Genomic DNA, 25309 nt, shown 5'->3' on the forward strand with positions numbered 1-25309 from the left:
GCGGAACTGTTTGGAAGCGGTGTACAGAATGCCAGTGACTAGCGCTGACGGTCATTGCCTAGAGGGCTTTTATTTCTTCCGACAGAGTAGCTTTGTTGCACAAATGAACCCAAGAAAGCAAAGCTTATCCTGTCCAGCTTTCATAGAATAAAACCTAACCGTGTGGACGTTAACTGTCAAAATAGTCCAAATAGACAACCGGCTTCAACTCCCAGCAGACACTTGACGGGACTCGCGCCTTTCCCAGAGGTTTTCTTCTGCTCGCACAAGGAAAGATTGACTTCCCCGCAGAGATTGGCCCGAAATCCGACATCCAAAAGTTTTGAATTCCAATCGGTTCGACGCTAGATGGACTCTATCTGCCGGCGAACTTTCTCAGAGGCCAGCCGGTCGAGCCGGCGCTGCCGCAGGACCACCAGGACGGCCGACAGAGCCGTCGCCGACAACGCGGCCGCCTCGAACTTCCAGAAGCGACGTTCTTCCGTGACGGCCGAGCGACAACTGAAAAAACGGCCAGCCCGTTAGGGAAAGGCGCCGACGTGGCGCGGCGCGGCGCGGCGCCTTTTCCCGCCCACCTTTTGTACTCGTCCCGGTTGGACTTGGTGCAGTTGATTTTCTCCACGTAGCCCGTTTGGCCGCACGCCGGCTGAGTCTTCTGGGAAAAAAAAAAGAAAAGAAAAAGGTCATCGGCCTGGCAGACGCGTTTAAGTGTCAAAACGACGTACCGTCTGAAAGGCGTCGCACTGCGAACACTCGCCCGTCACCACAAAGTCCTCCAGCAGCCAACAGGGAGACACGGCGGCTCTGACCGCTGCGGGACGCAAGACCACAACGCTATAGCACCTGCGCACCGGGTAGCCGAGAGCGGCGATCGCGACGTTCGTCGGCTCGTTTTTAAGGCTTCGTTAAGAGGGATTTTTGTCCTTCGCGCTGGCTTTTACCTGCTAGTTTGTCTTCGGCCAGCAGGGCGGCACCAAACACCCTGGAACAAAAACATCACAAGACGGTCACAAAACAAACACGTGAAAATATGCCCCGTCGCCATCGCGAGACCCACCTGAGCGCCACGAGAGCCCAGAAGAGCGCATGCAAGACCAGGGCGCGGGGACGGCAGCACGCCAGCGGGGCGCGCCAACGCGAGCTCTCCATTGCGCTTATAGCCGGTCCGCTGTCGTTGCCGCGGGAGTGCGCCGGCGCTGGCTTTCCATCGCCCGCCACGCTGGAAACAGATCAAAAGTCATCGCGAGCGAGCCTCGACGCATCGAGAGTCCGTCTCGGACGTGTCGAGGCGAGGAAATCTCCGACGAGTCGCTTCCGGAGAAAAGACGGCCGGGATCGCGGCTTTTCGGGGAGTCGGCGCAAATCCGGGAAATCCCGAGAAGCGTCGAGTCCCCCCCGAATGTGGCCTATCATCTGGGCTCTGTTTCTCATTCAGAAAACATTTATCCCTTTTCGCTCGCTTAATGTGCCGGTCCGTCACCCCGTCAAGCACACGTTTGATCGGGCGATGACTTGACAGTTGACACCCCCCGTTGCACAGCCCCGACAGATTCACGTTGACAACACGCCGCCTCCTTTAGAAGTTTTTTTCGGCCAGCGCCGGCCACTATAAATAATGTAAAAAGATGTCAATGTTGCAGAGGAGGGGGAAACGCCACTCATTTTGACACTGAAAGTCCAAGCTGCATCAGAGTTAGCATAACATTAAACTGCGTGAACTTGCTAACCTGCAAAACTACCTCGGTCAGGCCAGCCTCCGCAAGGAACAATCAAGTCAAGCTAGCAATCGCTCATTTGGATCATTGTATCCATTTTGTGCATTACGGTAATGCAACGCGGTGGCTTCAGAGTGCAAGTCTCTTTATTAAAAATAAAATTGGAGTTATCCAAGAATGGGTCCAGCGACATAAACGTGAACTGACATTAAAAAAAATCTGTGAAATGAAATCGCGCATCAGCATTTCATGAGAGTACTTTGGTTCAGGTCGTGTGGTAGGTCCTTGGATATCTCAGATTTTCATTCATTCATTTTTTTCCCAACTCACTTTTATATTACAATACTTCAGTTTGAGTCGAGGGGTGCTCCAGTGTCCCCTGGAAGCGGACCCATTCTTGGATAGCGCCCCTTTTTTTTTTTTTTTAATAAAAGGACTTGCACTTCAAAATGTTTTAGTAGTTTTTGAAAACAAAGGTTTGAATCAAACAGTGTATCACCTGAACCAATGCACATGAAGTTAGTATAAGTCCATACATGTATATTTTGCATTGATCATTTAGTCTATAAATGAATTAGTTTACTTCAATAATCTGTTTGGTCTTATTAAGGTCCCGTCCCCAGCAAAAAATGTACATTCTAGTTATGTTGTTATATGGTCCCTAGCAATGGTGAGACCATTGATTTGCACGCAGATGAGGTCTGCCACATCCAATATGGCGAAGGCGCCGACGTGTCGTAGACGTACGTCTGTCAAGTCAACTCATTTTAAGAACGACCGTTTTCCATTCCTTAAAAGCAGCTCAACAAAGCTAAGGATTGTTCAACCGATCGTCAACCTTTCTAGTCAAAGCAGGCGGCGATGTTGTCATTCACAAAGAGATTCATGCTAGCGTAAGCTCAGGTGGTTCAACTCACTCACTGTCAACCGAAGGCCTAGTCGTCCTTGGGGCAACGAGTCCAAAGTTGACTTACGAGACAAAATCTCACGTATTTTTTTTTCCGATTCAAAATAAAGAGCGAAGGCGACGACTCGGAGAGGAGCAAAGGCTCGTCACGACGAAAACAAGCAGTGCGAGTTTCCGTAATGGCCGCCGCGCGACGTCCGCCGAAAGCCCTTCAAAATAAAAGGACGTTACAGGAAATCTCTTTACGGCCTAATGATTTGATTCACCATCGATCATTACCAGTTGCACTGCTAAAATATGCAGCAACTGTTGCAGTCTCACTAAATAAAAGTCTTGAGCATTTTAAAGTTCAAAGCCAGTACTGTCCATATTCGTTTATCAGTATTAATAATAAATACTACCGTGCCTTGTTTTTATCCAGTCCAAGCCCTCTGCTCTGTTCCGTTTGTTCAGACGATATGATTTTACGGTGCCACTTTTTGCCACAAAAAAAGGAACGCGCTTTGTCACATATTATCATCAAACTCCCAAAAAGTGTCTGGCTAGTAGAAGGAACCAATACTTTTGAAGAATATGCAAAGGCCTCTCCCCTTTTTTTAAGGGGGGTGGGGGGGTCAAACCTCCTAAACCCACCAAAATGCAAAAACTGCTTTTAATAATAATAATAGCAATACATTTTATTTCTAAAGCGCTTTTCAAGCCACACAAAGACGTTTCACAAGACAGATGGAATGACAATACCAACAAAACAGTCATAAAAAGATTAAAAGCACAATAAAGAGACGTAAAGATATACAGCTATAAAGATAATACACAATAAAACACAATAGGTTTCACACACACTGGTTAGCACGATCCCCTGTCAGTTCTGAGATCAAGGGTTCAATCCCGGGCTCTGGCCTTTCTGTTTGGAGTTTGCGTGTTCTCCCCGTGCTTGCGTGGGTTTTCTCCGGGTACTCGGGTTTCCCTCCACATCCCAAAAACATCCACGGTAGGCTGATGGAATGCTCTAAATTGTCGCTATACCGTGTGCCCGAACGGTCGTTCGTCTCCTTGTAATCGGCTGGCAACCGATTCAGGGTGGACCTCGCATACTCCCCATAGGTAGCTGGGATTGGCTCCAGCGCCCCCGTGACCCTCGTGAGGATTCGTGGCACAGAAAATGAATGAAAGGTTTAACACATGCATTAGGCTAATGCATTACACTGGAACAAGGCGTAAATGAGAAACTGATTTCCATTCCAAATTGTATTTTTTCACTGATTTACAAAATTCCATCTCATTTTTATTTTCCCTCATTTTTTCAAAACTAAAAGCAAAACCTCTATTTTAACTATTCCAAGTCCTACGATCGAGCCCGTGTGATCAATCACATGCTTTTACAGTCAGAAGGGTCCTCGGAGGAAATCTCTATTGGACCTGCAACTCGTTGGGCGTACACTCCTGAATTCGCCGGTCGTCCCACGTGACCCGTTGCGTTTGTTGTGGAAAACGCGTCTTTTAGAAAGCGGCCTACTAACGTGCTAATATGTTGATGGAAGAAATCCAATTAGAGGCTGCGAATGAAGACGCGCAAACAGGTGGACCCTCTCGGGCACGGACACACCTGGCCGCTGTGACTCCGCCCCCACCAACAGAAGTTGACCTTGTGACACTGCGGAGACAAAGCGTTAGCACGCTAAACTGACGCCGGCGGCCGTACGCCGGCGAGCCTTTACCAGGTAGTTGAAGCGACGCCTCCTCAGGCGGCGACAAAGTCCGGGAAGGCGGCGAAAGGGAGCGGCCGAGAGGTCGCGCGGAGGCTCGGGGTCGAGGTGGCGGCCTACCTGCGTGGGCGGGACGCACTCCGCTTCCCGCAGACACGCCTGGGCCAGCGCTAGCGCCAACAGTACCCATGCGTTTCCCTTCATCCGGCCGGCCGGCCGCCGTTCGTCCGTCGAACCGGGGCGAGAATGCCGAGATTAGTCGGCTTTGGACCACGTGACCGCTCGCTTCTTCCTCCCTCATTTTTGCCGCGATCGCATTTCTGCGCAGGCGAGCGCCAAAAGAAAATGATGACTCACTCAAACATGCTCATGACATGTCATATTAATAGCATGAAACCAAAAAAAAAAAAAAATCACAAAGGTCACACACCACACACACACACACACACACACACACACACACACACACACACACACACACACACTAAGGCTCTTTAATAAGATTAACAGCTTTTCAAATTGGGGCACTTGCAAAAGCTTAGTGCCGCTAAATGTAGCTAGCGCTAACCCGACACAAAGTCCAAAGCTAGCGGTTAAGACGCAACGCATCCTGGGGTCCCGATGCGCGTCATCGCCCGGAACGTCCTCGCGCCGCCGCGGGGGCGACATCTCGACGAGGAGAAATTTACGTCGAGGGGGCGTAGCCCGGCGCGTGCGGGAGGCGGTCCTAGCGTCGAACATGGCTCTTCGCAGTGCTGACAATGCGGTTTGTGTGTTTATGAGGACAAAATGAATTCTCTGGACACCGGCGGAGTAAGGATTCCCTTCTCCGGTGCTTCAAATCTGACCTGACCACAAAGGACAAGCTTAGGCATTTCTCTCCTATTCCTCAGAAAGTTTATCAAGTGAAATCAGTAACACGATCCCCGTTGAATGCGGGAGTTTCTCCCACGGCAGAAGGACGTCACTGGCAAATAGAAAATGAGCTGCGTTTAACAGAAAAAAATTGCAATATAGCACAGAGCGGTTGTTCATTCAGTCGTCGTGCCGGGTTCGGACGGTTCGTCGGGTTCAGGGAGAGCCCCGCGGCGCGGACAGTAAATCCAGCGTCACGGTGACAATTCGTCCCGATTGGACCGCCGCTCAGTCGGCAGATTACGAGCTCTGATCCGGGATTCTTTCCTCCCGTGCGCGCGCAGTTTTCGCTCACGGCTTAGTCCGACCTCGGCGGGACGGGATTCGTCCCAGAGGCCCGCCGACAGAAAAAGAAGGACCCCCGAGAAGAGCCTCCGTCCCGGCCCGGAACGGTCCACGGAAACTACAAGAAATGAACGCCGGGATTTTTTTTCTTCTCGACGACGGCATCTCGCCTTCAATTGGATTAAGAGCACGGGAGACGGATTAGCCCGCCGGCGTGCCGGGGGATCGCCGGAATAGAGACGACGTGGCCTTTCGCCCGCCACTTTTCCTCTTATTTCAGGGATATGGCGTCGGTACGGACGGTCCGACTAAAAGACCGGGGCAGAGGACGCGACGCTTCTGAGCCGCTTCCATTTTGGGCTCCGAGTAAACTCGCGGCAATATGCGAGACTCCTAGTAGCGGCGGAACGAAGGCTAATCGAGTCGCTAGCGCGACCGCCGCAGATGAAGTCGAGTGACATCATTATGCGGCCTTTGTAAACATTTCACGCGTTCTTCGTGCGTTCATCTTTGAGCGAGCGTCGCGTTACCCGTGTTATCGGTACGAATAGTCTGACCTTCCTCCCGCCTGTCCTCGGAGTCGCTCGCCAGGAGACGACATGGAGCGCGGCCACCTGCGGGATGGCGACGAACCCGCCTCGTCGCCCACGGTAAGGCCGCCTCCTCGCCGTCGCGAGCAGGTTCGGTCATTTCGCTCTGTCCTTCCTTCCGGCGGCAGGTGTCGTGGCGACCGTCCGCAGACGGTGAGCGTCTGGTCGGCCGAATTCTGCTCAACAAAAGCGCCAAAGACGGATCCGTCGACGCGGACGCCGGCGCGCTGCTCGGACTGAAGGCCGGTCTTCGTGGCGCCGTCCCTCCGTCCGCCGCGGCCTCTCTTTGACGTGGGTGACTTTGTTTAACCTGGCAGGTGGTTGGCGGTAAAATGACAGATTCCGGTCACCTGTGCGCGTTCATCACTAAAGTAAAACGAGGGAGTTTGGCGGATATCGTAGGACACCTGAGAGCAGGTAAGGCCACTTTACAATGTCTACGCTAGGATACGGCGCCAGTCCGCCCGGCGGTTTCCAGCACGCGCGACTCGACCGTACGGAGGGTTACCCGAAACCTTGAAGTTTGTCGATCCGAAGGCGCTCTTTTACGGCGTCGACGTCCATCTTCGCGCCGAGATAGGTCAAGCGTGTAATCCGGTGAGGGGACCTGGTGTCTCTACGCTTTAGGTGATCAGGTGGTGGAGTGGAACGGTCACATTCTACAGGGAGCCACCTTCAACGATGTCTACAACATCATCTCCGAGTCCAAATCGGAGCCGCGAGTGGAGCTGTTGGTGTCGCGACCGATCGGGTGAGCGCGAGCCCCCTCAAGTCGGAACGTGGCCTCTCCTGACGTCCGACATTCTCTGTTTTGTGTTTCCAGAGTCGCAGAGTCCTCCCGTTGCCAGCTGGATTCCAGTTAGTTGATGTTTGAGCTTTGCTGGTTTTGTCAGAGACGCTTTGAATGATTTTCTTTTGAACAGGTTCCAGTTCCTTTGACTCTCCCGTAAACCACAACGCTACGCGAGGACAGCTCTCGGTAGGTTTGCCACGCACGCAGCGTTCCTACGGGGCGATTGGCTGAAATGTGTGCCGTTGTCATTTAGACGGGGAGCGAGACCGTTCTGCTTCCCAGGCTTCAGGTGAGTGAGACAAGCGTCTTTGAGGTTAAGCGCGGCCACGTGGGGGTCAAACGCCGGGGACGCCGTTTTTTGCCGGCAGGCCAAGCTGTGGTACGATAAAGTGGGCCGTCAGCTGATCGTCACCGTCCTCGGCGCCAAAGAACTTCCCGTTCGATTAGACGGCCGGCCCAGGAACCTTTATGTCGAAATGTTCCTACTTCCCGACAGAAGGTAAGAAGTCATCTGACCGCGCTCCCCGAACAAACCGGAAGCTTCTTTTCTCTTCAGCGGCAAGAGTAAGCGGAGAACCAAGACGGTGAAGAAGTTAGCGGAACCTCGGTGGAACCAGACCTTCGTGTACTCTCCGGTCCACGAAAGGGATTTGCCGGAGCGTACGGTGGAGTTGACGGTCTGGGACAAGGCCGGAGTCGCAGAAGAAGGGAGTCGGTTTCTCGGGGAGGTGAGGTCTCGCATTTTGCCATCCTCGCCGATCCGGTTGGCGCGCACCGAGACGTGACGTCTTACGACCGTGCGCTCATCCAGGTTCTGATCGGGCTAGAGAAGTCCGACCTGCTGGACGATCGGCCTCATTGGTTCAAACTTCTCAGGAACAGTTTTGCCTCTCTGCCGCGAGCCCACGCCTCTCCGTACCTGCAGAGGAGAACGCCGCTGCACAGATCCGCTGCCGGGAGAGCGCACTGTGAGTACGCCATAAAAGTATTGGAGGACGGAAAGTAACGAAGATCTCGGCGGGCGGAAGAAGGCCGTGAAACGGAACCTCTCGTGTTTTCTGCACAGCTTTTAACAGGTTCAGCGACGGAGACTTTTCCGATTACGACTGCGAGGACGGTATCGGGGCGATGCCGGGTGGGCCGCGAATCGCCTTCGGCGGTCGGTTTGTATACCCGCCGGTCTGACGGCCCTTTATCTCAGATTGCCGGCTGAACGGCCGACGCCTCTGCGACCCGCACGTACCATCTTCTCGCCCGGGCTCGGCGTGCGACCTCGTCCCGGCGAGGTACGATCCGCCGCCGGCCGAGCGCCGGTCGCCGAGTCGCAGGTAGGTCGTCGCCTCCGCCGCTCTGGCCCGCGCTCGGTTCGTGGCCTTAAGCGGTGACCCCGCCCGCCCGCCCGCCCTCAGCGCCAACCCTCTTTACCCGCTCTACCGCGACGACGCCGTGCGGCTGCTCCGAGGCGCCAAGATCACTCGCGCTCACTCTGACGTGGGACGCTACGGCAACCTGGAAAAGTAAGACGAAAACTTCACTTGCGGTCACTCTTTTCTCCATAAAAGAAGTAGTTACCGGTAGCCAAAGCGGATTGTTCACGTGTCCACGCAGGAGGTCATTGAGAAGAAGATCAGGGGCCATCTCCCTGGATTCCCACGACTGGTCCTGCAAATTCCACACACGTTGTACACTTCTTAGGGCTGACAAGTTGACTTTTATCTCTGTGTAGTCACTCCGGGAGATTGTGTCACACGTCCTGGCCGCACCGCAAGGCCAACGGGAGCCTGGAGGACTTTAGGTCAGCTTTTCGCCCCAACTGCCATTTGGAACATCCTGAGCTTTTGTCCTACTTTTTAGCCAGAACTTCTTTCCGGATTTACCCTCGGAGGCGGAACCTTACGACGAGGAGCTTCTGAGGTAAACGTGGGCTAGAACTCCTTCCGATAGAAAAAAAGATGCATTTGAAAAGTCATCGGCGGCGGGCGCTTCTCCGACAGGCTAGGCCGGTACGACGGCTCGCTGCGCGCGAGTCCGATCGGGAGCCCCGAGTGCGCTCGCCGAGGACGCCGGTTGCCCGCCGTCCCGCCCAAAGGTGCGGCGGACACACGTGAGAGAGACAGAGATCCGGCGCCCCGATCCTGACAGACTCCTAGTTCCCGACGTAGTACTTTCCTCCCAGAGCCCCGCCTTTTGTGACTTTTCAAGTGATCTCTGTTCTTCTCTTAAACCGCCATACGTCAGTTTGGGTCTCGGCCACCGAAGGCGTGACGATCGCGGCCGGAGCGCCGCCCGCTCGTCTCACTCCTCCCCCCTCGCACGGACCGCTTCCTCACGCCGCCAATCATCAATGCCCTCCGCTCATTAGAGTGCAACCTCCACCTCCCGCGGGACCGCCGCCTTCCGCCGTCGAGGCGGGCCGCCGTGGAGCCCCGCCCTCGCCGACCCCTCCGCCCGCCGCTTCCCCTCCGGCTCCCGCCGCGCCGCCTTCTCCCGACCGACCGACCTCCCCCCCTTGTCCGCGAGCGGACCCGGTCCTCGGTCGTCGAGCTCCTCCCGCGGACCCCGCTACCTGTCGCGGGGATCCGCCTCCCGCCGCGACCGGCTACTCCGCGGCCCCGCCTCGTCAGACGCCAGGTACGTGCTCGGCGATCGTTAGCGACGGACGGCGCTCGTCCGCCGGCGCGCTTACCTGACTCTGATGTGGTCGCTGCGCATCAGAGGCGGAGAGACGCTCGGCCACGCCCGGAGGCGGCAGGAAAGGTCCGTAACCGGCCGACGCGCCTTCGCGTGATCTCCCTTTTGCCCCACTTTTGCCCTTTCCGTTCTCGGTTTTTCCGGCGCAGAGGTCACGTGGGAGGACCAGCGGACCAAAGCGGATGACGGTACGTTTGCGTGTCCGGATTTGAACGAGCGAGGGTATTGACGAACGGGCGTCCGAATCACGTTCTCACGCGGACCCGATCTCATTCGCCGGTTAACGCAGATAAACCGTGCGCTTTGTCAAGCCGTAGCTCGCCGCGGGAGAGCGTAGTCACGGCTAGAATAGGTACGATCCTCGTCTCGCGTTCGTTACGGAAAGCGGATAGAGGAATTCCCTACGGGCTTCGGCTCGTCGGAAAATTTGGGAAGTCGTCTCGGTCCGCCTCTCGAAAGTGAGCTCGTACCAGATCGGGCGATCGCCGTTTTTTAATTCTACGACCCAATATTTCTGCAGGTTCGATAACGGATTGGGAAAAGGTGAGCACGCGTCGCGGACGACGCGACCGAGAGACGACGCGTTGACCGAATTCGTCGTGACGCACGCGCAGGCGCCGGACGGCCCGGAGCCGGACGGCTTGTCGGTCAAGTCGTCCCTCAGCAATTTGAGCGAGGCTTCCGCCGAGTCCGTCGTACCGGACGACCTTCAAAGCGTCGGGTGAGCCCGCCGCCGGCCGCCGTCGGAGAACTTCCGAAAGCATATCTGTCATTGGCGGACGCAGCGGGTCGGAGGCCGCGGAAAGTACGGAGAACCCTTTGCCGGATTCCGGCGCGGGACTCGAAGGACAGGACGGCCTACCGAAGAGCCAATCGACGGAGGAAGGAGAGGAGGAGGAGGCGGCGCCCGAGTCGTCAAAGTAAGTGACGGACGGCGCGGCATCCGCGAAGCCGATGTTGTCACGCTAAAAACCGAGATACCGCTATACCGCACGACTGTAAACGGGCAACTTGGGCAGGAATGTGAGCGACTTAACCAAAACGAAGCAAATTTCCTTTGCCGTCATCGTTTTTCGGCCAAGCTTGTCATCCCATTGTGACACACTTTCTACCGCCCGCAGGGCGCCCGCCACTCCCGCCAAGTCCGCCGCCGGCGGAGACATTTGCTCGCTAAGCCGAAACGACGACGACGACGACGACAAGAAGCGACGCTCCAGTTTGGGCGCTCGGGTGATGGGAATGGTGGGACTGGGAAAGAAGAGCCAAAGCGCCTCGCAACTCAATCCGGAAGGTAAGCGACGACCCTCGAGAACTCCCGACTTGACCTTCGTCACATCTGCGTCGACCCTTTTTGCCTTCCGTGCAGAGGAAGAGAAGAAGAAGAAAGTGGTGAGACTCCCCGTTCAGAGGAGCGTGGAAATCGGACTGGCCGTGGAGTTCAAGTCACGTTTCACCCGACAGCCGAGCCGCGATCCCGACGCGGAGGACCCCAAGCCCGGCGCGTACGTGTCGTCCCGCTAAATCCTCGCCTAAATCCTATTCTGCTCACGTGTCGCGCTTTGCATTTCAGCTTGATTTTTCCGGGCGTCAAGTTGGCCACGGACAAACACTTCACCGGTTTCCTCGACGGCTTAGGTCCCGCCCAGCTGGCCGGGAGGCAAACGTTAGCCACGCCACCGATGGGTACCGACCGACCGACCGCAAAATACATCCATCGCGGGCTCGGCGTCCGACGCAGTCTGTCCCTCTTAGGAGACATTCAGATCGGAATGGTCTACAGAAAGGAGCGCCTTGACGTGGAGGTGATCCGCGCCAGGGGGCTTGTGGGTAAACAAGGCAACAAGAACACGCCGGGTAAGTTCCGGCCCGGCCCGGCGCGGGAGCTTCTCGATAAGTGCGCCCGGGAATTTGTTTGCGGTGTGGTTTCACGTCTAGTACGCGCAAAAGAACTGTGCCGAGTGACGTAGAGAGACGGGACTTGATATTGACTTGTTGCGCTCGTGCCCCGTACGAGAAACGGCCAGTGTTAAATCAGGTAAACTCCCAAAGCTTCCTCTTTGTCAAAAGTGACAAGCGACTTTTTTCTGCTGTTTTTGACTCCCTTTTTGCTTCTCCCACGACGTGATTCCTCTCCTCTCTACTACAGCGGCCATTACAATGGCAAGCAAATGATGTAAAAGGAGGCCATGACATCATCTAGCGACAGCCAATAGCTACTTCCCTTACTGGGGAGTTGGCAACACCCAACTTAAGGCATCATTGACAACCGTGGCGTGTTCACAATCTTTGTCAGCGCCCACACATAAGCCTAGATTGTGCATTTGACCGTTTTAGTTGTGTCTTCTAGAAACTGTAGTAGAGCACACATCTCAACAAGGGACAAATGTACTCATTATGGCTATCGAACACTCTTTTTAAAGGCCTACAGTAGTCTTTTCAGAGTTTGACATCGATCCAAAATTGAAAGAAAACATAGCCCGATTGTCTTTATGTGTCCCGACCGAACCTCGGGGAAGACTGGTCTCGTGGCTTCGCGCGGTAACGCCGCTTCTCCGCCCGCCGCAGCCGCTTACGTCAAGGTCTACCTGATGGATAACGGCAAATGTCTGTTGAAGCGAAGAACCCGTCTGGCCAGAAAAACGCTGGATCCGCTTTATCAACAACAGCTGCAGTTTGAAGAAAATCCCGAAGGCAAAGTTCTACAGGTAAGTCGTAAAAACGCTCCGCCGCGTTACCCGTCGAGCTAACGCTAACGTCGTCTGTCAGATTATCGTGTGGGGCGACTACGGCAAGATGGACCATAAATCCTTCATGGGCGCCGCTCAGGTTCTATTGGACGACTTGGACCTGTCCGTCATGGTGATCGGCTGGTTCAAGCTTTTTCCCGCCACCACGCTGGTGGACCCGGCTTTGGCTCCCCTGACCAATAAAGAGACAGAAGGCGGCGGCGCGCCACAGAGCTGATCCGCCATCCGAGCGACTCGCGGGACCGGACCGGACCCGACCGGAAGACTCCGCCTGTGGAATCGACGCACTAGCAAACAGACAGACAGAAAAAAAAGTCATCCAAGCGCACTTAGCGGCGCAAATCGGACAACCGCCATCCGCGCTTTTCCGGCCGGAGTCGGCCGCCGACATTAAAGGTTGGAAATGTTTTCCGGTTTGCCGGCTCTTTTCTAGAACTTTGGATCTTGTGGCTTTAACAATAAAGGCAAACAAACGAGAGCGTCATTTCAAGGTTTAATAATCCCCTTTGAAAAGTCAGAAGAATAAAACAATCATGCGGGCCACACAACATCACAATAAGGACAACGCTAAAAATAAATAAAAACCGGTACCATAAAAAAAATACTTTCCAAAGATCTTTTCTTAGGTTGGGGCGGGCTATGAGACACCACATTGGCTATTTCAGGAGAGGAGAGCAATTTTTCACATTTTGTCTGAGTGTCAGGATCCAAGGTTCCCCAGAGAATCAAAGAGTCAGTCAAATGTCAGCCGAGGAAGTGGAAGAAAGGGGCCACCTACCCGAGACCCGTCCGCTCGGCGCGAGGACGGCGTTTACCCCCTCCTCGGGCCGGTCAACACGGCTGCAGCAGCTCGTCGTCGCTGCTCTCCGACTTACCGCCGACCTCCAGACAGGCGTCGGGGATACGAGCGGTGTGAACTTTGCCGCAGCTTCGACAAGGTCCGTCCCGGCCGGCTCGCGCCGCGCGCTGATGTCGCGCGGACGGCTCCGGAGGCGGCCGGCGGACGGCGCCCGACGAGGAGGACGAGTCCGAGTCCGGTATCAGCAGCTCCGCGTCTTCGTCTTCGTCCCCGCCGCCCGGCCGGTCGCCGGATTCGGCTCGGCCGCTTCCCGTCGCCAGCCGCCGTAGCGGACTGTGATTGGGCCAAGTCCGGTTCTGCCGGTTAGCGCCGCTAGACGCCAGGCTCCTGGCGAGGCGGTGCAGATTTTGGCTCAGGCGACGCAGAGTGGAAGCAGGCGGGGCCCGGAGGCGGGACGTTTCGCCGCCGGGACCTCCCGCGTCCGCTTCCCCGTCTTCGGCGGGCGGGTTTCGGACCGGGCGCGGACCGGGCGACGGGTCGACGGGGGTCGGCGTCGCGGCGTCCGCCGAAGCGGGGGGCGCCGTCTTCCGGGGCAGAGGGGCGACGGGGCCGGCCGCCGCCCCGCCGCGCTCCCGCCCCCTCTCGCTCTCCGTATCCGTGTCGTCCGAGTCCGGGGACAAGAGGTCCGAAGCGGAACCGGCGGTACCGCCGCCGTCCTCCGGGTCGGCGGAGACCAGGGCCAGGGAGCCCGAACGGCGAGAGCGGGAGAAGCCGAAGAGGCCGCGCCACAGGTTTCCGCGGCGACCGGCGGAAGGGAGCCGGAGCGAGGCAAAGCCCAGCTGAGAACGCACCGCCAGGCGCAAGTTCTCCAGGACCGACGCCTGAGACCCCGCGGGGACAAGGGTTAGGATTAGGGTTCAAATGAGCAGTCGAGTCGGTCAACAGACGCCGGGCGCGGTTACCTGGCTCCCGGAGCAGACCGGGAAATCCTCCACGGGAGGAATCAAACCCTGAGCGATCAGCTGACCGTAGGAGGGCGGGGCTTCCCTCCTCAGCAGCTCCGCCTCCACCCTGGACAGCTGCGTCTCAAAGGACCTGGGCACAGCGGCACGGGTCACGCCTCCGACCGGCGCCGGTTCAAAGTCGTTCGTACCTACCTGCGTTCGAACATGCGCAGGGAGTAGAGTTTACACGTGCATCCTAGCGCGATGACCAGCAGGAGGCCGCAGACCAGGCTGCCGATGACGGCGGCCGTGATCACCCTGGTGGGGACCGCCACGGGACAGTTTTCCTCGTCGCTGCCGTCGCCGCAGTCGTCCTGGGCGTCGCACACCCACGACTCGAACACGCAACGGTTGTTCTGCGAGGCGACGGCATCGTTTTTCTCGGCCGGCCGGCACCATTTTGGTAGAGCAAGCGAGGGGACCTACCTTGCAGTGGAAGTTTCCGGGCTGGCAAAAGAAGCAGTTCTTTTCGTCGGAGCCGTTGGGGCAGCGGTTCTGGTAGTTGCAGCGGTCCGATCGCGGGTAACAGGCCCCGTTTCTGGAACACGGGAACTCGTCCTCCCGGCACGCCGAACAGTTGGACTCGTCTCGGCCGTTGGGGCAGTGCCAGTAGCCGTCGCAGCGCTGGCGCTCGGCGTAGCAGCCCCAGTCGCCCCCGCAGGGAACCTCCCAAGGCAGGCAAAAGCCGTCTACCTGCGCCGACCGGACGGAACCGTCGGACCGCTTGGTGCTGGTAAAACGCGGCCGAGCCCACCTGGTAGGTGACGTTGAAGCCTCTGGCCGCGTTGATCTTGTCGGCATAGAAATGGACGCGCAGCCGTCCGGAAGTCGACGCCACGGCGACCGGCGCCCTGGAGTCGAAGGCCGTCAGAACCCTCAGGAGGCGGCGAGGGTTCTCCTCCAGGCCGTCGTAAACCTTCACGTAGTCGCCGTAACCCGTCCCGTCCAGTTTGAAATCGGTGAAACGCAGGATGACCTGCGGCAGGAAGGGCGGGCCGTCATAGGCGAGGAGGAACGCGTTCCCTCTTGCCGTCCAGTCCGTACCTTCCTGTGGTCTCCGGTGTCGATCAGCCAGGTGCAGTTACTTCCCGGCGGGTAGAAGTCCGGATAGTTAGGAGAGCTAAAGGAGCCGTAGAAGTTGCGTAACCTCTCCCCGCAGGTCGGAACGTCGCAGTCGATCTCGTCGCCCAGATCCTGAAAGGAGAGTGCGTCGGAACGACAGACATCACGGGCGGGCGGGCGAGCGGAGCCCACCTGGCAGTCGATGCTGCCGTCGCAACGCAGGCTGCGAGGCAGGCAAGTGTAGATCCGCGTGTAGCGGGACAAGCACGGGAACTGCTCCGGGCCGCAGGGCTGGAAGGAAAAGGGCGAGTCCGCGCACAGGTCCTCGTCCGAATTGTCGCCGCACTCGTCCATGGAGTTACAACGCCACCAGTCGGGGATGCACTTCCCGTTGGAGCAGTGGAACTGCTCCGCGTCGCAGCCGGCGACGTCCGGCTTACCTGCCGCCCCGGCGGAGAACGTTCCGGCATTTGGGTTAAAAGACTCGGCGGTACGAGACGGGGGAGCCCCGGTGTCGCCGAAAACGCCACGGTTTGGCCCAACTTTGCCCCTCTAACGTCCCCGGCGGGACTCACCGGTGACGTAGGAAAGCCTGAAACCTTTCCCCGCCAGCGCCTCGTCGGAGCGGAAGCGGATCCAGACGCGGTCCTGCGAAGAAATGTAAGGAGGCGGCAGGGAGGAGCCGCACACGCGCAGACCGTCCAGATTCTTGTAGCCGCTGATGGACATCCAGTCAGACGAGCAGCGACGCGAGCCCTGCAGGTCAAAGTCCTGGAAGCTGCGGACGGAGGAGCGGCCGCCGTCATTCGCCGAATATAACCCGCGCGAGGGCGTACCTGATGGTGACCGTGTCTCCGGGCCGGCCGCGAATGTTCCAGCTGCAGTTGAGGCGGGCCGGGTACCGGAAAGGCCAACCGGGACTGGCGATGACCCCGCTGGATCCGCGCAAGAGCTCCGACGAGTCGCCGCACGCTGAAAAGCGGAGCGGAGCCAGTCGGACGCGCTCCTCGGCGGGCGGGCCGGCCGACCACTCACCGTCGGAAATCCCGGACACCAAAATGTTGTCGTTTCCTTGAGACGCCGCCACGCCCCCTAAACAAACCAGGGACATTTAGACGGCAGAAAAGCGGAAAATTGCTTTACGCGGGACAAATTTGGCACAATTTGCAACCAAAGCTATTGTAGCGGTGAATAAGCCCTCTTTTACATTCAGCTGCAACAGCTCTCAATGTTATCCAAAGGTGCTGAATAAACAAGTTCCATCATAAACATAGGTGTGCCACATGAATATGGTGTAAATTGATGCTTAACGACGCGACGCGGCGAAGACATTAACAGTGAGAGAGCGGCGTGCGCTTGTCGTGTGCGGCTCACGTGGCAGGATGTTTCCGAGCCAGGAGAACTTTTCTACGTGTCCGTCCACGATCAACGTAAGTCAATTACAGCTGAAACGAATACTCGGGCAACTTGAGTAAGTTGAGTTTAAAAAGTGATCCGAGTCATTTTAGTCACCTCGAGGAAATTTGGCCAGCTCTAAGCATCAAATTTTGCCCGGACTACTTTTAACACGCGTAGAGGAAGAAGCAATAGAAAAAGAAAATGCCTTCCTGCAGCGGGCGACAGCCGCTCAAAACGACGCCCGCGTGTTGCTACGGTGATAGCGGGTAGCGCCTGATGCGTCTCATAGATATCACACGTATGTAGAACTAGAAGCGAAATGACAGACTCGGCGGCGTTAATAAATGGCCGCCATCTTAAAGCAGTAGACTTGTCGGCGCTCATAAATAAGATTAACGTTACTGTCACTCGCTCACGTGACGTTAGCCCTGCGGAGGGAGGGCTAGGTTAGAATTGACCACTGTCAATGCGTGGCTAACATAAAGACCTTATTTAATCTGTGAAAGCATAGTGCTGTAGAGTAATTAGGGTGTCAAATAAAAACTTGTCAATTTGAGCTCAGTCATCATTGCTGGATAAAACACCAAGTAGCACTGGTCCCTTAAGTGCTCCAATACATGCACTTCTTTTGAACACTGCAAAATCCTATCAGGTTTAGACTAACTTCAAAATAGCTTGACACAAATGGAAATTCAATGGAAACACCTCTCTTTTAAGTGATGTGTGTTATCAAGCGTAATGACATTTTTAGATAAGAAACTTTTTTTTATTATTATTATTAGATCTACAAGTTTTTGGAGTGAAAGCAGTGAATTAGTCTTTTTTCATTCTAGTCACATCTGAGATGCAATTGTTGGCTTTTTTCAACAACGTACATAGAAAATAGATACTCATTGACTGAAAACGGTTCAATATTAGATGAAATGTCTTGTTTTCTCATGCATATTTATATATGACCAACAAAATGTTTTATCCGATTCGTTGATAGAATTTTCAGTCGATGACTCGAAAGATTCGATAGCTGCAGCCCTTAAGTAAATATTCCTTTCTTCAAGGAAAGTGTTGTACTAGTGTTTACTTTGGAACCGCTACATTCGTGGCCATTTTTTAACGTGACGCACATGCGCAGAAGCGCAACGTTGCCCTTTTTGATGGGGAGCAATGTCTGTCAGAACATGTCCGGCGGCGGGCGTCGGCCGTTGCCGTGGAGATCAAGGGCTACGTTACGACGAAGCAGCGGCCTCGACGACGATGACGAGCTTTTGCGTTTCGGCCATTATTCGAGCGTTCGCTTGAAGGGAACTCAACTCACCTGCTGCAAAAAGGAGCAAGAAGATGAAGACGTCCATAGCGACGAGCCCAAGGTCACTAAACAGGCGCTCGCTCGCTCGCTCGCTCGATGAGCTAAGCTAACTGGGAGACAAAGAGGCTGCGCTGCGCTCGACTCGGCTCGGCTCGCTAGCCCGTCCGGGGCCAACGTTCCATCGCCGGCGGCGAGATCTGCTTCCGACGCAGGCTGCGTTTGCTCGAGCAAAGTCGCCGCCGAGCGGCGCGGCTCCGTCGGCCCTTTCGGCCGCGACGCCGCTCCTCCGAGACGGCGGCGCGGCGCGGCTCTGCGCGCGCTAACTCGGCTAGCTAAACGAGCCGCTCGTCCGGCGTCAACGCGGCCGCGAGTGTCTCGACGTCGACGAGCGACGATGGAGCGCGCCCAACATTTCTCTTCGTTCGCTGGAAGTCGTTGGCCCTCGCCACTCGCTCGACTTTTTCGCGTCTTTTCGCCCCTCGGCGTCGGAAGCGGCAGCAGCAGCAGCTGATTGTTTGTTTGAGCATAAGCAAACCACGCCTCCGATGTGACGTCACGCGACGGAGGCTGCAGGAAAGGTCAAAAAATGATTCGTTTGGATGCCCTTCATCCTGACATTCTCCATCACTTCCAAATATATGCGCTCGTGTACTTCAATTATTTCAAATTGTATTGTAATGCTATAATAATGATGAATGCAACAATTCCAAAAAATAAGTCAACTACTTCAAAATCATGTCGCTTATAAGTAAAAGAAATTGAAAAGAGCCAAAAATGTCCCTACTTCATACCCTACCATCATCTTCCGCTCGCTCCGAGGTCGGGTCCCGGGGGCGGCGACTTTAGCGGGGAAGCCCGGACTTCCCTCTCTCCCCAGCCACTTCGACCGGCTCCTCCGGCGGGGTCCCGAGGTGTTCCCGGCTCAGCCGAGACACGCGGTCTCTCCGGCGCGTCCTGGGGCCTCCCGCCGGCGGGACGTGCCCGGAACGCCTCTCCGGGGAGGCGTCGGAACCGGATGCCCGAGCCGCCTCGGCCGGCTCGTCTCGACGCTTCACGAAAACAAATAAATCCGCCACTAACCTCGCCATTACATATACAGGCAGGCAATCATAGGACACGCCAATGGATCAGCAGCAGCCAAATGCATTTTAGCCGTCCAAGATGCATTTTGCAAGATGCATGCATCTCTTGAACACATTTTTGACGACTTTTTTTCTGGTGATGCAATAGTTACATGTGATGAGCTTATCCTTCAGTATTGTTCGTTGTATTTGTGCACCTGGAGTGATTAAGGCCTGTTCCTCAGTTAACAAATCCCACACATCTTTGTTTGGAGAGGTCACAGCTGCCGTGACCGGCCCGCGCGCGCACAAAGGCCATAGGCTTGTACGTAAATTTATAAGCCGGCACAAGCAATACCGATATCATTTGAAATGCTTTTATTGGCCGATATTATCAGTTGGCCCATATTATTAAACAGTTCGTCTTACAACTAAGGTCACAGATACGGTACGCAGACAAGTTGTTCGGTGCCACATCTTAGCAATGTCAACTCTTTTTTGGAAAAAGGTTCATTATAGTGTAAGGTTTTACAACAACAAGTCAGAAATGATTGAGGTAGAATCCAAAAGACAGCAACTACGGAAGCGACGGCACAGGCGCGGGCGTCAGGTAGCGCCGGAGAAAGTGTTCCAGAGTGAAAACCTGGCCCCAGCCCCGGGTGGGTTCCATGCAGATGAAGTCGTCCAGGTTCATGCTACAATCTGCCAGGAAGAAGGCCACCGGTTAAGAGAGCTCGGACGGAGGGAGGCCGCCGGACACGCACGCTTTGACCTGCGACGGAGATGGGCGGGTAAGGCGGGGGAGGCGTCCTCCACGAGCCGTCGGCGTTCTTCATGTGCGAGCGGTCCGACGCGAACTTTGACAGGAAAACGTCGGCGGGAACCGCGCGCAACTTCCTGCGCCGACGCACAAACGCGGTTCGGGCATAACAAACGACGGAGAGAGGGAAGGAGGCCCGGCTACCTGCGGTACCGGCTTTCCAGGGCGTCGTCGGGACGAAAGCCGCGCGCGGCGTATTCTTTGAGGCCGCACGGAAAGGGCAAAGCGGAGTCCAGGTCATAAACGGCGGCCTCGCGGCAGGGCCTCGCGTGAAGGAGAAGCACGTGATAATCCTGCGCACACGCCGACAAGTTACGCCCCCCGTCCACTCGCCCGCTGTCGCCCGGCCGGCCGGCGCGTACCCAAACGACGGCTCGCTCTCCGCACGCCGACTTCTGTTCCCACAAAGGAACCTGAGGGCAAAAAAAAAAATAGTCGGCGTGAGGCGACGACGCCGAGGCGCGACCGCGCCGGCTCACCGTTCTGTTGTCATTGGAGATGAAAACCGCAAAGACTTCTGGGAGAGGCGCGCTTCCCTCTCGCCGGACAAAATCGCAGAGCTTCCACACATTTTCTTCACTGCGAAGATAACAAAGAAATGGCACCGATGTTTTCACAAACGTAGTGGTGCAAATTCATCAACAAGAAGAAAATGCCATCTCTGGATGTTAGCTTTGTCGTGACGGTTCCTGTTCCTTTGGAGGCATTTCGGGGTTACTTCCTGTCCATTTCAGAGTGCTTTGGGTGAATAGCGGGTCACTTCCTGTTGATCACTTGATGTCAACGGTATGGCGAAGAGGGCCGTGGGAGGGAACAAATTTGCTTGACTGGAAATGAATGGGAAAGTTTTTGGCGGAACCGCATCCACAAAAATAATAGCCTAGCCTAGCCTTGGGATTTCAAAACAAAAGTACTCTGAAACAGATAATATGGCCATCATTTCGCATGATTTCAAAAATGAATTCAAAACAAAACGTGAGATATCCAAGAACCAGGCATACTAAACAACCCCGGACCTCAAACTAAAGTGATCTCATATAAATCTGCCGTGTGATTTCAAAATGAGAGTACTTTGGAAAAATGCTTATACTTCCTGTCGTTTAGCCCGTTCTCAAAAATCCATTTGAAAAAATCTCGGAGATATCCAAGGACCGTTCCGACCGGGTATCCCAAGACTCTCGCAAAATTCGGAGGCGAGGTGGCATTTCAAAATAAAAGTCACTAAAAATGCCTCATATTTCCTGTCATTTTGCCCAATTTTAAAATGAAAAAACAAAACAAAACTGTGAGACATCCGAGGACGCTTCCACTTGTAGGCATTCTCGGCTCATCCGCGACTTAAACTAAAGTACTCTCATGAAATTCTGTGTGTCATTTCAAAATAAAATGATATTTCCTGTCATTTAGCCCGATTTGAAAAAATGGTGTGAGAATTTCATGAGACTTCTTTAGTTGGATTTGTCGAGTACGCTTCAGAAGTCGCAAAATCTTTTGAAATGAGGCTAAAATACGGAGCAGTTTTCAAAGTACTTTGATTTTGAAATGGCACATCAGAGTTTCATAGGTGTACATTGGATCAAGTCGTCTAGTAGGCCTCAGAAGTAGAACGCTCTAGCTTAGATTTGTCCAAATTCATGAATGAAATCAGGCTAAATGACAGGAATAATGAGCAAGTATTTTTATTTTCAGACACATTTCATGAGAGTACTTAAGTTCCAGTCTTTGGGAAGTCTAGTATAGTAGAACGGACGGCTTTTCCCCTCATTTTGAATGCTGCGGCTTATTTGTTGATTGATTTGGGTTAATAGCTAACACCTTATTTGACGGCAGCATCAGAAGACCTTCATGAATATGACATGACCCTATCATGGGCATTACTACATGGTTAAGACAGATGTCATGAAGTGTCTGTCATCTGGCAAACGATGTCACTAACTCCATTTATGTCTTTTACATCCATTCAAAAGTCAGATCGTTTGCCGGATAACAGCCGATAAATGACATCTGTTGTAATCGTTCATTCATGCTCGTGACAGTGGCATGTCATAATTATGATTGTCTAACGACAGTCTTATGTCACCACTGTCAAATAAAGTGTTACCATAACTAGCAATCAATGAAACAACTGGAACAGTAACTGAAGAAATAATTAGCACAGAACATGAAATTTGATTGTCATTTACATCTGTAGCCCTCCAATGCATGCAAGGAGGCATGTTGGACAACAACAGGTGGCAGCGGAGGTTCACCGTCACCCCCGAGGGAGCAGTGATGGCTAAATGAAGCGTCTTGAAGCAATGAAGCTTTGCGGCCCATTGGTTCAAAGCTTCATGGTGGGTCATTTGGTCTCGTGACAGCTGACGATGCCGCTGTCAAATAAAGCGTTACCGGCTAGCATTTTTTGGTGTAAATATCCAGTAAGGACCGCAGTGGGTGGCTTATAGTTCAGTGAGGCTTATACAAGAACAAATGCCGTATTCGTGCCAAATTTGCTGGGTGACGGCTGATAGTCCGGTGCGCCTTATAGTGCGAAAATTACGGTACTTTAGAAGTAGAATGGTCTTTGGATATTTCATATAAATATATATATAGATATACATATATTAGGGCTGTCAAAATTATCGCGTTAACGAGCGGTAATTAATTTTTTTTTACTAATCCTGTTAAAATATTTGACGCAATTAACGCACATGCCCCGCTCAAACAGATTAAAATGACAGCACAGCGCAACGCCACTTGTTACTTGTGTTTTTTGGAGTTTTGCCGCCCTCTGCTGGCGCTTGCGTGCGACTGATTTTATAGGCTTCAGCACCCATGAGCATTGTTTAAGTAATTATTGACATCAACAATGGCGGGCTACTAGTTTATTTTTTGATTGAAAATTTTACAAATGTTTTTAAAACGAAAACATGAAGAGGGGTTTTGATATAAAATTTCTATAACTTGTCTTTTAAGAACTACAAGTCTTTCTATCCATGGATCGCTTTAACAGAATGTTAATAATGGTCATGCCATCTTGTTGATTTATTGTTATAGTAAACAAATACAGTACTTATGTTCCGTATGTTGAATGTATATATCCATCTTGTGTCTTATCTTTCCATTCCAACAATAATTTACAGAAAAATATGGCATATTTTATAGATGGTTTGAATTGCGATTAATTACGATTCATTTTTAAGCTGTAATTAACTCGATTAAAATTTTTAATTGTTGACACCCCTAATATATATATATATTTTTTTAAATGGATTTATAAAATCAGGGTAAATGATAGGAATGATGAGCAATTTTCAAATTTTATTTCGAAATGACATCAGAATTTCATGAGAGTACTTTCGTTCGAGTCTTGGGGTATGCCTCAGAAGAGGAACGGTCCCTTTTTTTTTTTTTTTAAGTGATTTTTGAAATCAGACGAATGATGGCCATATTATCCAGAGGACTTTTATTTTGAGACCCCAAATCATTTTTTATATGACAATACGTAAGTTTGAGTCTGTGAGTGCGCCAGTGCCCCACTGAGGTGGCCCCGTTCTTGGATAGCTCCCTGGCCATTTTTTAATCTTTTTTAATAAAGACACTCTGAAACCACTGCGTTGTGTTACCGTAATGCACACAATACAAACAATTACCCTGGCCAGACTGCAGTTAAAGACGTTTTTCGATTTCGTTCTCCTTGATTGGCCTTCACAGTAAAAGGTCAGCTTTTTCTTTTCTTTTCCTGACGGATGCGGTGAACCCGGACGTCAATCGCGATCGTGATTTTCTACTGGCATTTCTGTCGGGTCGCGCAAAGGTCCCGTATGTTTTGAATCCAAACGATTGCAACCCTGCATTCGACGGTGACGAAGGGACAAGAAGCCACGGAAATTCAACGATGGCGTCACGCGTGTCGATGAAGACGACGAGTATGATAACGGCTCGTCTTCTCGCCGTCGTTTACCAGTAACAGCTGCTGTATTGACACTCCTCCTGCGCCGGCGTGATTCTGTCTTCCGTCATGTTGGAGCCAGCCGAAGACAAACTGGCGGGTGCGGTCATCTTTCAGCCTAAAAGCCCCGATCCGCGACACTTGCTCGACGGAAACATCGAGACAACCTCAACATTTCAGCAATGCTGGGCCGTTACTTGATTTACAACAAATGTGCTGTGACTCAAACGTGTTCGGCTTTGTAGGAGGTTCTGGGCAAAATGCAGCTTTTAACTTGAAAGGTAGATCGACGGAAGTGGGTGTTTTTTTTTTTTTTGTTTTTTTTTTGCAGCTACAGGGAAGAAGACACCGTCGTCATCTGTGGTGGGGGAAAGGGCGAGAACCGTTGTAGGTTCACTATCCTCTTCCCTTCACTATCCACTCGCTCTCTGATTGGCCGAAGAGTCGAAATGCGCTCCCGTGAAATGCCTGTTTAAAAATGTTCCTGTTGTTACTTCTTGCCTTCGCTTAAAAGTGCCCATTTAAAAAGGAAAAGTGATGGATGATACCACACACAGAGTGTATGCTTGAACAAATGTTAAAGTTGTATAATCATATAGCGAGAATAAGGAACGTCACTGACAAGCGCAGGTCCCCGCGAGTGGACAGTGAGGGGAATAGACCCTAATCACAGCCACGCCCCCACGTCATATTGTCCGTCTACTCGTCATGTTAATGATATTAGCGCTTCGTAAATTCCTCCTATTATGGCGTGTTTTTCTGCTCGTTAACATTAATAATCAAAATGGTGAAGTCGTGTGTTGCGGTCGGTTGCAAAAACAGAGAAGATAGACGGAGAGACTTGAAGTTTGACCGTATTCCGAGGGGCCCGGAGAGGAGAGCGAGATGGACTGCTGCAATTCGATGAGAAAACTGGGCTCCAAACGACCACCACAGATTATGTAGTAGTCATTTTATATCTGGTAAGATGCATTTAATATATATTTAGAGGGTTTTGGGCTGACAACCACAATTAAGATCATTGCTAGGCTAATCGCCGACAACATACACTCAGGCGTTGTGAATGAACTACCTGAAAATATATCATTTTAAGGGGATAATAAGACAGTTGTCATACAATTAATTTACAATTTCACTATTGAGGTCAAAAGCCAAAAAATAAATTCAACTAGGACAATCTGGAGTAGTGCTATTGCACTTCATATTTATTACATATTATATATGTATGTAGTGAGAGTGCTATCGCTAAACCATATAAACATTAAAAGCCCTAGCTCCATTGACAAATGACATGAAATACATTAGACTTGACAGTGGATGTTAGCAAGAACAAAAGATTTTGAATTGAAAATTTCGTAACTCACCTTCCCGAGCACAAGATAGATTCCTGCCGAATTTTCGTGGACGAGGACCTGTTTCACCCAACCAGCAGCAAAGTATTTATAAGCCTCAGAGCTCTTAAACTTTTTCAAACTTTCGTGAGAATAGGCAGATTTTGTGTGGACAAGATAGTTGTAAATATCAGGGTAGCAGATGTCAGGCAAAGACGGCGAAGACAGCGGGTCGAAAAACATCGATATAG

The 25309-nt window shown here is 53.0% G+C and overlaps 4 protein-coding genes across 10 annotated transcripts; 1 reads left to right on the forward strand and 3 right to left on the reverse strand.

Annotated features, from left to right (window-relative positions):
• Positions 1–45: 45 nt before the first annotated feature.
• Positions 46–3178, reverse strand: jtb (jumping translocation breakpoint). 4 transcript variants are annotated; one of them, XM_057828540.1, is made up of 6 exons: positions 3029–3178; positions 1058–1219; positions 942–982; positions 726–811; positions 576–655; positions 46–501 (listed from the first exon to the last, which is right to left on the reverse strand). In XM_057828540.1, exons 2-6 carry the CDS (start codon positions 1147–1149, stop codon positions 345–347), a joined length of 456 nt encoding a protein of 151 aa, XP_057684523.1. In that variant the 5' UTR covers positions 1150–1219; positions 3029–3178; the 3' UTR covers positions 46–344. The 4 variants fall into 4 exon arrangements, with proteins under 4 accessions (XP_057684523.1, XP_057684522.1, XP_057684524.1 ...); XM_057828539.1 differs by lacking the exon at positions 3029–3178 and adding an exon at positions 2633–2949; XM_057828541.1 differs by lacking the exon at positions 3029–3178 and adding an exon at positions 2637–2946 and having other exon boundaries at positions 576–652.
• A 952-nt stretch (positions 3179–4130) lies between these two features.
• LOC130910887 (regulating synaptic membrane exocytosis protein 2-like) lies at positions 4131–12825 on the forward strand. 3 transcript variants are annotated; one of them, XM_057828513.1, is made up of 29 exons: positions 4149–6178; positions 6247–6360; positions 6436–6535; positions 6746–6869; positions 6942–6976; positions 7042–7097; positions 7165–7200; positions 7280–7410; positions 7468–7639; positions 7723–7879; positions 7978–8046; positions 8113–8239; positions 8321–8428; positions 8520–8570; positions 8638–8706; positions 8766–8825; positions 8906–9000; positions 9150–9542; positions 9627–9668; positions 9752–9790; positions 10123–10145; positions 10217–10323; positions 10388–10522; positions 10724–10893; positions 10969–11104; positions 11173–11285; positions 11355–11456; positions 12168–12307; positions 12369–12825. In XM_057828513.1, the coding sequence occupies exons 1-29, from the start codon at positions 6128–6130 to the stop codon at positions 12564–12566; spliced, it is 3153 nt and encodes a 1050-aa protein (XP_057684496.1). In that variant the 5' UTR covers positions 4149–6127; the 3' UTR covers positions 12567–12825. The 3 variants fall into 3 exon arrangements, 2 of the variants coding, with proteins under 2 accessions (XP_057684496.1, XP_057684495.1); XM_057828512.1 differs by having other exon boundaries at positions 4151–6178; positions 8906–9015; XR_009061929.1 differs by lacking the exon at positions 12369–12825 and having other exon boundaries at positions 4131–6178; positions 8906–9015; positions 10217–10318.
• lrp12 (low density lipoprotein receptor-related protein 12) lies at positions 12812–18115 on the reverse strand. The gene is made up of 11 exons (XM_057828518.1): positions 17925–18115; positions 16250–16306; positions 16051–16186; positions 15790–15992; positions 15407–15654; positions 15197–15346; positions 14907–15128; positions 14579–14845; positions 14306–14508; positions 14111–14243; positions 12812–14029 (listed from the first exon to the last, which is right to left on the reverse strand). Exons 1-11 carry the CDS (start codon positions 17959–17961, stop codon positions 13181–13183), a joined length of 2505 nt encoding a protein of 834 aa, XP_057684501.1. The 5' UTR covers positions 17962–18115; the 3' UTR covers positions 12812–13180.
• Positions 16097–24007, reverse strand: ntaq1 (N-terminal glutamine amidase 1). 2 transcript variants are annotated; one of them, XM_057828537.1, is made up of 8 exons: positions 23740–24007; positions 20276–20375; positions 20159–20209; positions 19941–20089; positions 19749–19873; positions 18712–19678; positions 16250–16306; positions 16097–16186 (listed from the first exon to the last, which is right to left on the reverse strand). In XM_057828537.1, the coding sequence occupies exons 1-6, from the start codon at positions 23835–23837 to the stop codon at positions 19554–19556; spliced, it is 648 nt and encodes a 215-aa protein (XP_057684520.1). In that variant the 5' UTR covers positions 23838–24007; the 3' UTR covers positions 16097–16186; positions 16250–16306; positions 18712–19553. The 2 variants fall into 2 exon arrangements, with proteins under 2 accessions (XP_057684520.1, XP_057684519.1); XM_057828536.1 differs by having other exon boundaries at positions 20159–20375.
• Positions 24008–25309: the final 1302 nt, after the last annotated feature.

The sequence above is a fragment of the Corythoichthys intestinalis genome, chromosome 22 (genome assembly GCF_030265065.1).
Source record: "Corythoichthys intestinalis isolate RoL2023-P3 chromosome 22, ASM3026506v1, whole genome shotgun sequence".
Taxonomy (NCBI): Eukaryota; Metazoa; Chordata; class Actinopteri; order Syngnathiformes; family Syngnathidae; genus Corythoichthys; species Corythoichthys intestinalis.